This window comes from Oncorhynchus mykiss, chromosome 19 (assembly GCF_013265735.2).
Source record: "Oncorhynchus mykiss isolate Arlee chromosome 19, USDA_OmykA_1.1, whole genome shotgun sequence".
Taxonomy (NCBI): domain Eukaryota; kingdom Metazoa; phylum Chordata; class Actinopteri; order Salmoniformes; family Salmonidae; genus Oncorhynchus; species Oncorhynchus mykiss.
The window spans coordinates 41,219,455-41,231,830 of NC_048583.1; the positions used below are offsets into that span (position 1 = coordinate 41,219,455).

Sequence of the window (12,376 nt, forward strand, 5' to 3'; positions counted from 1 at the left end):
GTCAATAAGATTGAAATCGAAGTGAATGAACTTAAAAAGGAGAACACCATTCTGAGAGAAGCCTTACTTGACCTACAGACTAGATCCATGAGAGAGAATCTCGTACTTACACATATCCAAGAGAGAAAATGAGAAGTTCCTGAGTCTGTAGTTAGAGTTCCTCCTTAAAGAGCTTCAGATTCCAAATGAAGCTATCGACAAAATTTAACTCGAATGTGTACACCGCTTCGGACAGAGAGGGCAGAGGTATGAACGCCCAATCGTTGCCAAATTTGCATCTTTTAGAGATAAAATAATGGTTAAAAGACTTGCTGGGACCAAAATTGGCATGAATGACCAGTTCCCGAAGGAAATTGCAGAATGGCGTATCCAATTTTCAAGGAAAATAGATTAAAAGGGAAACGAGTAGCTCTCGTCATCGATAAACTATATATTGATAATCAGTTGTTCAGAGACACAAAGACGACTCCATGTCTATTTAAAAAAAAATACAAAGTTCTTATAGACAAGGAAATTAATGAAACACAATTCTAGCCTGGTTATGGATTGTAATAATACAAAAACAAATGTAGCTTTTTTTTTTATATTTCTTCAAATATAACTAATTGGAACACAAAAGCATGCGAGGCAGGGTTGGTCCTGCAAAGCCCGAGCCCCCTAAAGGGAGAGAATTCTAAGGACATTCTCAAAGCTGCTTATGAGAACCTTGACGACCTTGTACCTAGCCAGTGGGGATTCCGGTGGGGTGCCCCCACCCAGGCAATGGCAGTGCTGGCTTTAACTAGCTGCAGTAACCCATGGGAGGGGGTCACATTCGGACATTCAGAGAGGGGTATATTATTTTGGCCCTGGTGGCACAAAATCAAAAGTCTGACTGCATGGAGATACTTGGGAAAATGGTCAATATGTGGGAAAGTGTGGGTCTTTCAGGGAAAAGGGGTACATTTGACCTCCCATCATCCTGGACATGACAATGGTTAATCTCCCCATTTCTGCCCATTTTTGTTTTGCACAGTCTTGCAGGCCTTCTCATACAGCTGCAACTGTATATGCAGTTGTAAATCAAGACCTTTCTTGAGTTGGGCTCTGGGATGGTGCAATTGTTGAGAATGTGACCCTATGGTTATGTGGGGGAAAGGTTTGAGTGTGTATGTGCGTATCCCACAATTGTTGCGAAGGAGTAAAAGATGTTAGGGACAATATAGGATGATTCACAATAATTGTTTGCTAATATAATAATTGCTTGCAATATTGTAATTTTGATAATGGTGAGACTGGTGAGAGGTAAAATCCTTTGCATAAATTGCCTACATCATTGATGTTTACAGAGAAAATCGGCCCAAGAATTGAACACTGTGGCACATCCATAGAGACTGCCAGAGGTACGGACAACAGGCCCTCCGATTTGACACACTGAACTCTGTCTGAGAAGTAGTTTGTGAACCAGGCGAGGCATTCATTTGGGAAACCAAGGCTGTTGAGTTTGCCGCTTAGAATGTGGTGATTGACAGAGTCGAAAGCCTTGGCCAGGTCGATGAATACAGCGGCACAGTATTGTCTCTTATCAATGGGGGTTGTGATATCGTTTAGGACCTTGAGCATGGCAGAGGTGCACCCATGACCAACTCGGAAACCAGATTGCATAGCGGAGAAGGTACGGTGGGATTCGAAATGGTCGGTGATCTGTTTGTTAACTTGGCATTCGAAGACCTTAGGGTAGGATAGATATAGGTCTGTAGCAGTTTGGGTCTAGAGTGTCTCCCCCTTTGAATAGGGGGATGACCGCGGCAGCTTTCCAATCTTTGGGGATCTCAGACGATACGAAAGAGAGGTTGAACAGGCTAGTAATAGGGGTTGCAACAATTTCAGCGGATAATTTTAGAAAGAGAGGGTCCAGATTATCTAGCCTGGCTGATTTGTAGGGTTCCTGATTTTGCAGCTCTTTCAGAACATCAGCTATCTGGATTTGAGTGAAGGAGAAATAGGGGAGACTTGGACAAGTTGCTGTGGGGGGTGCAGGACTGTTGACTGAGGTAGGGTTAGCCAGGTGGAAAGCATGGCCAGCTATAGAAAAATGCTTATTGAAATTCTCAATTATCGTGGATTTATCAGTGGTGACAGTGTTTCCTAGCCTCAGTGCAGTGGGCAGCTGGGAGGAGGTGCTCTTATTCTCCATGGACTTTAGTGTCTCAAAAGTTTTGGAGTTTGTGCTACAGGATGCAAATTTCTGTTTGAAAAAGCTAGCCTTTGCTTTCCTAACTGCCTGTGTATATTGGTTCCTAACTTCCCTGAAAAGTTGCATATCGCGGGGGCTGTTCGATGCTAATTTTATTTTTTTATTTTTATTTCACCTTTATTTAACCAGGTAGGCTAGTTGAGAACAAGTTCTCATTTGCAACTGCGACCTGGCCAAGATAAAGCATAGCAGTATGAGCAGACAACACAGAGTTACACATGGAGTAAACAATTAACAAGTCAATAACACAGTAGAAAACAAAGGGGGAGTCTATATACAATGTGTGCAAAAGGCATGAGGTAGGCGAATAATTACAATTTTGCAGATTAACACTGGAGTGATAAATGATCAGATGGTCATGTACAGGTAGAGATATTGGTGTGCAAAAGAGCAGAAAAGTAAATAAATAAATAAAAACAGTATGGGGATGAGGTAGGTGAAAAAGGGTGGGCTATTTACCAATAGACTATGTACAGCTGCAGCGATCGGTTAGCTGCTCAGATAGCTGATGTTTGAAGTTGGTGAGGGAGATAAAAGTCTCCAACTTCAGCGATTTTTGCAATTCGTTCCAGTCACAGGCAGCAGAGTACTGGAACGAAAGGCGGCCAAATGAGGTGTTGGCTTTAGGGATGATCAGTGAGATACACCTGCTGGAGCGCGTGCTACGGATGGGTGTTGCCATCGTGACCAGTGAGCTGAGATAAGGCGGAGCTTTACCTAGCATGGACTTGTAGATGACCTGGAGCCAGTGGGTCTGGCGACGAATATGTAGCGAGGGCCAGCCGACTAGAGCATACAAGTCGCAGTGGTGGGTGGTATAAGGTGCTTTAGTGACAAAACGGATGGCACTGTGATAGACTGCATCCAGTTTGCTGAGTAGAGTGTTGGAGGCCATTTTGTAGATGACATCGCCGAAGTCGAGGATCGGTAGGATAGTCAGTTTTACTAGGGTAAGCTTGGCGGCGTGAGTGAAGGAGGCTTTGTTGCGGAATAGAAAGCCGACTCTTGATTTGATTTTCGATTGGAGATGTTTGATATGAGTCTGGAAGGAGAGTTTGCAGTCTAGCCAGACACCTAGGTACTTATAGATGTCCACATATTCTAGGTCGGAACCATCCAGGGTGGTGATGCTAGGCGGGCATGCGGGTGCAGGCAGCGATCGGTTGAAATGCATGCATTTGGTTTTACTAGCGTTTAAGAGCAGTCGGAGGCCACGGAAGGAGTGTTGTATGGCATTGAAGCTTGTTTGGAGGTTAGATAGCACAGTGTCCAATGACGGGCCGAAAGTATATAGAATGGTGTCGTCTGCGTAGAGGTGGATCAGGGAATCGCCCGCAGCAAGAGCAACATCATTGATGTATACAGAGAAAAGAGTCGGCCCGAGAATTGAACCCTGTGGCACCCCCATAGAGACTGCCAGAGGACCGGACAGCATGCCCTCCGATTTGACACACTGAACTCTGTCTGCAAAGTAATTGGTGAACCAGGCAAGGCAGTCATCCGAAAAACCGAGGCTACTGAGTCTGCCGATAAGAATATGGTGATTGACAGAGTCGAAAGCCTTGGCAAGGTCGATGAAGACGGCTGCACAGTACTGTCTTTTATCGATGGCGGTTATGATATCGTTTAGTACTTTGAGTGTGGCTGAGGTGCACCCGTGACCGGCTCGGAAACCAGATTGCACAGCGGAGAAGGTACAGTGGGATTCAAGATGGTCAGTGACCTGTTTGTTGACTTGGCTTTCGAAGACCTTAGATAGGCAGGGCAGGATGGATATAGGTCTGTAACAGTTTGGGTCCAGGGTGTCTCCCCCTTTGAAGAGGGGGATGACTGCGGCAGCTTTCCAATCCTTGGGGATCTCAGACGATATGAAAGAGAGGTTGAACAGGCTGGTAATAGGGGTTGCGACAATGGTGGCGGATAGTTTCAGAAATAGAGGGTCCAGATTGTCAAGCCCAGCTGATTTGTACGGGTCCAGGTTTTGCAGCTCTTTCAGAACATCTGCTATCTGGATTTGGGTAAAGGAGAACCTGGAGAGGCTTGGGCGAGGAGCAGCGGGGGGGGGGGGGGGGGCGGGGCTGTTGGCCGAGGTTGAAGTAGCCAGGCGGAAGGCATGGCCAGCCGTTGAGAAATGCTTATTGAAGTTTTCGATAATCATGGATTTATCGGTGGTGACCGTGTTACCTGGCCTCAGTGCAGTGGGCAGCTGGGAGGAGGTGCTCTTGTTCTCCATTGACTTCACAGTGTCCCAGAACTTTTTGGAGTTGGAGCTACAGGATGCAAACTTCTGCCTGAAGAAGCTGGCCTTAGCTTTCCTGACTGACTGCGTGTATTGGTTCCGGACTTCCCTGAACAGTTGCATATCACGGGGACTATTCGATGCTATTGCAGTCTGCCACAGGATGTTTTTGTGCTGGTCGAGGGCAGTCAGGTCTGGGGTGAACCAAGGGCTGTATCTGTTCTTAGTTCTGCATTTTTTGAACGGAGCATGCTTATCTAAAATGGTGAGGAAGTTACTTTTAAAGAATGACCAGGCATCCTCAACTGACGGGATGAGGTCAATGTCCTTCCAGGATACCCGGGCCAGGTCGATTAGAAAGGCCTGCTCACAGAAGTGTTTTAGGGAGCGTTTGACAGTGATGAGGGGTGGTCGTTTGACTGCGGCTCCGTAGCGGATACAGGCAATGAGGCAGTGATCGCTGAGATCCTGGTTGAAGACAGCGGAGGTGTATTTGGAGGGCCAGTTGGTCAGGATGACGTCTATGAGGGTGCCCTTGTTTACAGAGTTAGGGTTGTACCTGGTGGGTTCCTTGATGATTTGTGTGAGATTGAGGGCATCTAGCTTAGATTGTAGGACTGCCGGGGTGTTAAGCATATCCCAGTTTAGGTCACCTAACAGAACAAACTCTGAAGCTAGATGGGGGGCGATCAATTCACAAATGGTGTCCAGGGCACAGCTGGGAGCTGAGGGAGGTCGGTAGCAGGCGGCAACAGTGAGAGACTTATTTCTGGAGAGAGTAATTTTCAAAATTAGTAGTTCGAACTGTTTGGGTATGGACCTGGAAAGTATGACATTACTTTGCAGGCTATCTCTGCAGTAGACTGCAACTCCTCCCCCTTTGGCAGTTCTATCTTGACGGAAGATGTTATAGTTGGGTATGGAAATCTCTGAATTTTTGGTGGCCTTCCTGAGCCAGGATTCAGACACAGCAAAGACATCAGGGTTAGCAGAGTGTGCTAAAGCAGTGAGTAAAACAAACTTAGGGAGGAGGCTTCTGATGTTGACATGCATGAAACCAAGGCTTTTTCGATCACAGAAGTCATGAAATGAGGGTGCCTGGGGACATGCAGGGCCTGGGTTTACCTCCACATCACCCGCGGAACAGAGAAGGAGTAGTATGAGAGTGCGGCTAAAGGCTATCAAAACTGGTCGCCTAGAGCGTTGGGGACAGAATAAGAGGAGCAGGTTTCTGGGCATGGTAGAATATATTCAGGGCATAATGCGCAGACAGGGGTATGGTGGGGTGCGGGTACAGCGGAGGTAAGCCCAGGCACTGGGTGATGATGAGAGAGGTATCTCTGGACATGCTGGTTGTAATGGGTGAGGTCACCGCATGTGTGGGAGGTGGGACAAAGGAGTTATCAGGGGTATGAAGAGTGGAACTAGGGGCTCCATTGTGAACTAAAACAATGATAACTAACCTGAACAACAGTATACAAGGCATATTGACACTTGAGAGAGACATACAGCGAGGCATACAGTAATCACAGGTGTTGAGTTGGGAAAGCTAGCTAAAACAGTAGGTGAGACAACAGCTAATCAGCTAGCACAACAACAGCAGGTAAAATGGCGTTGACTAGGCAACGGGGCCAACAGATAAAACAAACAAGCAGAATGGAGTACCGTGATTAATGGACAGTCCAGCGTGCATCAGCTATGTAGCCAAGAGATCAGTGTCCAGGGGGCAGCGGTGGATGGGGCAGGGAAGCTGGACTGGCGAGTGTTATCCAGGTTAAAAAAAACTAACAATGACTAAATAGCTTGTAGCTAGTTAGCTGGTTAGCTTCTGGGGGTTCTTGAGTGTGTACTAAAAATTAAAAATAATAGCGATTCCGTATCACATTGGGTGAGGCAGGTTGCAGTACTAATGCAGTACGCCACAGGATGTTTTTGTGCTGGTCAAGGGCAGTCAGGTCTGGAGTGAACCAGGGCCTATATCTGTTCCTGGTTCTACATTGAAAAGGGCATGCTTATTTAAGTTTGTGAGGAAAGCACTTTTAAAGAATTACCAGGCATCCTCTGCTGACGGAATGAGGTCAGTGTCCTTCCAGGATACCCAGGCCAGGTAGATTAGAAAGGCCTGCTCGCTGAAGTGTTTTAGGGAGTGTTTGACAGTGATGAGGGGTGGTTGTTTGACCGCAGACCCGTTACGGATGCAGCCAATGAGGCAGTGATCGCTGAGATCCTTGTTGAAGACAGCAGAGGTCTATTTGGAGGGCCAGTTGTTTAGGATGATATCTACGAGGGTGCCCGTGTTTACGGATTTGGGGTTGTACCTGGTAGGTTCATTGGTAATATGTGTGAGATTGGGGACATCAAGCTCAGATTGTAGGATGGCCTTGGTGTTAAGCATGTCCCAGTTTAGGTCACCTAACAGCACGAGCTCTGAAGTAAGATGGGGGACAATCAATTCACATATGGTGTCCAGGGCACAGCTGGGGGCAAAAGGTGGTCTATAGCAAGCGGCAACGGTGAGAGACTTGTTTCTGGAAAGGTGGATTTTTAAAAGTAGGAGCTCAGATTGTTTGGGCACAGACCTGGATAGTAAGACAGAGCTCTGAAGGCTATCTCTGTAGTAGTTCTATCTTGTTGGAAATTTCAGGGTTTTTGGTGGTCTTCCTAAGCCAGGATTCAGACACAGCTAGGACATATAAGGATCCAGTCCATTTAAAAATTGGAGGCCTCTTACACTTCAGTGTTGTGATTCAATAATCCTAGCACGATGCTTGGCGCATAGAATTAAAAAAGGATTGTCAGATATTATTCATCCAAATCAGACAGGTTTTTTACATGGACGATACATTGGAGATAATATAAGACAAGTACTGGAAACAATAGAATACTATGAAATATCGGGGACTCCAGGCCTGGTTTTCATAGCTGATTTTGAAAAGGCTTTTGATAAAGTACGAATGGAGTTTGTATATAAATGCTTAGAATATTTCAATTTTGGGGAATCTCTTATAAAATGGGTTAAAGTTATGTATAGTAACCCTAGGTGTAAAATATTAAATAATGTCTACATCTCAGTAAGTTTTAAACTATCTAGAGTAAAACAAGGTTGTCCACTATCGGCATATCTATTTATTATTGCCATCGAAATGTTAGCTGTTAAAATTAGATCCAACAATAATATTAAGGGATTATAAATCTGTGGCTTAAAAACTGAGGTGTCATTGTATGCTGATGATTCATGTTTTCTTTTAAAACCACAATTAGAATCTCTCCACATCCTCATAGAGGATCTAGATACTTTTGCTATCCTCTCTGGATTAAAACCAAATTATGATAAGATATTACATTTTGGATCACAAAAAAATGCAAATTTTACATTACCGTGTAGTTTACCAATTAAATGGTCTGATGGAGATGTGGACAAACTCGGTATACAAATCCCAAAAGAAAGAAATGAGCTCTCTACAATACATTTTTATAAAATAGATAAGATCTTGCTACCATGGAAAGGAAAATACCTGTCTATTTGTGGGAAAAAAAATCACCCTGATTAACTATTTAGTCATATCACAGTTTGCCTATTTGCTTATGGTTTTGCCTATACCTAATGACCTGCCTTTTTTAAATTATGTGAACAAAAAATATTCAATTTTATTTGGAATGGCAAGCCAGACAAAATTTAAAGGGCCTATTTATATAACAAATGTGAATTTGGAGTGCAAAAATGATTAAATATTAAAGCATTAGACCTCTCACTAAAGAAATCAGTAAAGAAATCAGTCATTGGTAGGAATGTCTCATTCAAGAATGGCCTTTTCCTCTCTATTCAGATTACAACTGCTCACTTTCGGTTGTTTGAAAAGGAAATAATCTCCCAAATATTATATTTTTTTTTAAACAAGCCTTAGAAAGTTGTTTGCAATTTCAGTTTAATCCACCTGAAAAGACTAATACAACAAATATTGTGGTTAAACTCAAATATACTAATTGATGGAAAAAAACATATATTTTTAAAGAAATGTAAATATTTAAAAAAGGTATAATTTTAGTGAATGATATCATAAATAGGACTGGTGGAGTTATGTCATGCATGCAGCTAACACAGACATATGTAAATGTCTGCTCTACCCAAATTACAACCTACTAATAGCAGCATTACCACAAAAATGGAAGAGGCAAGTAGAAGGGGGAAAAAAGTAAGGAACTTCTACGTCGGCCCTGCATTAAAGAACATAAATGGTTAAAGAAAAGTGTGATAAATAAAAACATATACCAATTTCATTTAAGGACCAAAAAATGGACAGCTGTGCCATATAAATGGTGAAATAATAGGTTTTCGATGTGCCATGGAATGGGTACATGGTTTATTAATTGATACGCAAAACAACGCCGGATTCAAAACTTCAAATTTTTCAATTTCAATTACTATACAAAATTCTTGCAACCAATAGAATGTTATATATATATGGGGGATATAATCTTCCCAGGTCTGCAGATTTTGCTGTGAGGAGGCGGAGTCACTAGATCATTTATTTTGGTATTGTCCATATGTAGCTCATTTTTGGTCACAGGTCCAGGAATGGCTAAAAAATTGCAACATTTGCCTAGAACTAATGCCACAGACAGCAATACTGGGTGATTTGAAAAGCCATAGTCAATCAATAATTTAATAATTATTTTAGCAAAAATGTTTATTTTTAATTTACAATCTGTAGAAGTTAGGAGAATAGAAAGGTTCAGTGCTTTTGTGAAGCATCACAGCACAGTTGAAAAATATATGGCAAATAAAAATCCAAAATGGATGCTGTTAAGCCCTAGATGGGAGGGGTTGAATGGAGCTGAAGGGTGGGACTAATAACAAGATAACCAATGTAAAACATACAGGGTCTGTAAAATGTATATAGGTTCAGAAATGTTGCGAAATAGCGCAGTTACAAATAGAAATAAAACTGGATGGGCATCAGAAATAGAGGAAGGACTAAAAACAAACTAAATATAACTATTGTAAAATAGATTGTAAGATGTGTATAAGATGTATAAACTGAAGGTAGAAGCCTAAGTGTTGTTGTTTATTAGTTTACTCCAATTGGGAGAAGGGTGGTAGGGTTTGCGGAGAATAATAAAGGTATATTCTATAAAAAAAAGTATATGTGTATATGTATGCATATGTTATATGGATATATATATATTTACCAAAAAAAGATATGGGAATATTAAGCTGATCCACCAAAAAAAGAAAATAAAGAGATTATGTGAAGAAAAACAATGAGCTCTGTCTCATTTGAATTTTCTAAATAACTTTTGTTGGATTAGTTAGTGTATACATTTGTATATGTCTGAACTGTCTTAATTATGCATGTGTAGGGCCCTATAAAGTCTGCGATGTGGACGGAATCACAGAATCCAGACATTATAACAACGTTCAACAATATAAATAAATACATTGAACTTAGTAGGAAATCAACTAAATATATAGAATTTAATAGTAAATTATTTCATTTGCCCAAGATTATGATAAGACATGAACAAAATCAAATGCACACGTGATTCATATTGTCATGGAAATTACCACCAGGGACACATGAAGTCAATATTAAATTAATAATTTTTTATTATTGACAAGCTGGAGAGGTTCCAACAAATGTAATGCACCAAGACAGACAAGTTATATTTGCATGATTTACATAATTAAATAATATGTATAATTAATCAACGTTTGGTTCATGCATGTGACCGGCCAATACCTCACAAGGCTTCGTCTCTCCACTTTGTGTCACCGTTAGTGATGATGTTAATGACAACCGTCTTCTGGTAGAGGGAAAAGTTATCCCAAAAACCTTCTCAATTAAATGTTAACTACAAAGTAGTCTATGCCTACCTAACGTAATAATAATATCCACTATATATACAAAGTATGTGGACACCCCTTCAAATTAGTGGATTCGGCTATTTCATCCACACCCGTTGCTGACGGGTGTATAAAATCGAGCACACAGCCATTCATTTTCCATAGACAAACATTGGCAGTAGAATGGCCTGTACTGAACAGCTCAGTGACTTTCAACATGGCACCTTTCAACAAGTAATTTCATGACCTCAGCTCCACCGAACACCTTTGGGATGAATTGGAACGCTGACTGCAAGCCAGGCCTAATCGCCCGACATTGGTGTCCGACCTCACTAATGCTCTTGTGGCTGAATGGAAGCAAGTCCCTGCAGCAATGTTCCAACATCTAGTGGAAAGCATACTTTTGGTCATATCGTGTATCATGATTATTTGCTTCAATCCAGTGGGGATTTGTTTAGCAAACCGATAACCAAGCAAGTCCGATAACCAAGCAAGTCTCTTGCTGGTGTGCACTTCAATTAAAGGGTATGTACACCCAACATTTCTTAGATTTTTGCCAGACCTCCAAATGTTGTCTCCTGATGTAGTTTAAGCATGGTTGTGGACTTAGAACATCCAATTGTGTTGTTTTTCTATTTAAAAACTGTGATTTTGTGAGTAAAAATCTAAACGAAATGAAATATGAAACCTAAGAAAACAAAATGGAGAACATTTAAACATATTTTATAGTGCCCTTACATGTGCAAGACATGATTGTGTGTATCAGATGGCACCATACCATAGGGCGGCAGCCTGCCTAGCAGGTAAGGGCGTTGGGCCAGTAACTGAAAGCTTGCTGGTTTGAATCCCCGAGCCGACTAGGTGAAAAATCTGTCTGTTCCCTTGATCAAGGCACATAACCCTGATTGCTGCTGTAAGTCACTCGGGTTAAGAGCGTCTGCAAAATGACTCAAATGTAAAAATGTGTGTGACTGATACTTTTTGTCTCTGTAGGATGAGTGTGTGTTAGAGCCTGGTTTACGTGAGCGTGCCCAGAAGCTCTTCCAGGTTCTCCTGCGCTACGCTACAGATCTGCTGGTGTGGGAGGAGAGCTATGAGCTAGCAGCAGAACTGCAGCCCAGGTACTAGCCTATTTCTAATGATAACCATAGCACTAAACTTATCCACATTACACCAGTAGTTTTAAATCCAGAATGACATTCAATGTGATTTGTCACAGGGTGAAGGAGGACACATACTACTGTGTACTGTACAACGATGAGCACCACTCATATGATCATGTGATCTACACCCTGCAGCGCTCTGTTCAGTGTGACCACAGTGAGGCACATACTCACACAGCCCTCATCGACAAAGAGGTACTGTCTGCAGGCGTTCTCTGCCATCTGGCATTCTTCATTACTTTCTTTCTTTTAAAGCATCTAGATATGTCAATAAAGGGGGGAAAAACGGAAAACGAATGTCTTCTGCTGCGATGTTGAACTCTCGTTGTTATTATAGCTATGCACTTGAAATTGATCATTCTGTTTTGAATGCAGGGTCGCCGGGCAGTGAAGCGAGGGAAGCTCCGGTCTTGCCAACAAGCTAAGGACCTCATCAGGGTAAATCATAGCCTTTTATAAAACTGCAAAAGGCAAATTTTGCCATAGAACTTAATCACCTTCAGTGTTCTGAGTCAGACATCTTACCCCTGCTAAATGCTGTGTTGTTGTAGTCCTACGTTGGACTACATCTCCCTGCAGCCACTGACCTCTAACCCATGCTGTCTTCTGTGTTGTGCTTTTAGTCCCACTCGGAGCACATCTCCCTGCAGCCCCTGCGTGTGGAGATCCTCCACTCTGCAGTCATGGCCCACCAGAGCTTTGCCATGCGACTGGGCACCTGGTTTCAGCAGATCATCGGCTACTCAGTGGGGTTCAGGCAGGTGTTCTGCCAGGTGGCTCTGGAGCCCAGCTCAGAGGGTGACCAGCCCAGCCTCATCAGCCGACTCATGCTGCACGACTCCAGGCTATACAAAGGCAAGAAGACCTTGATCCATACTTCATTCTTTCTCTAC

At 42.7% G+C, this 12,376-nt stretch overlaps 1 protein-coding gene across 1 annotated transcript in view; it reads left to right on the top strand.

Moving 5' to 3' along the window:
- ubr1 (ubiquitin protein ligase E3 component n-recognin 1) overlaps positions 1–12,376 on the top strand; it is a 42,359-nt gene that overhangs the window by 7,542 nt on the left and 22,441 nt on the right. Inside the window, exons 5-8 of the mRNA XM_036954818.1 lie at positions 11,314–11,441; positions 11,540–11,678; positions 11,859–11,921; positions 12,107–12,338. Coding sequence (XP_036810713.1) covers positions 11,314–11,441; positions 11,540–11,678; positions 11,859–11,921; positions 12,107–12,338 — 562 coding nt within the window. The remainder of the gene's footprint in view (positions 1–11,313; positions 11,442–11,539; positions 11,679–11,858; positions 11,922–12,106; positions 12,339–12,376) is intronic.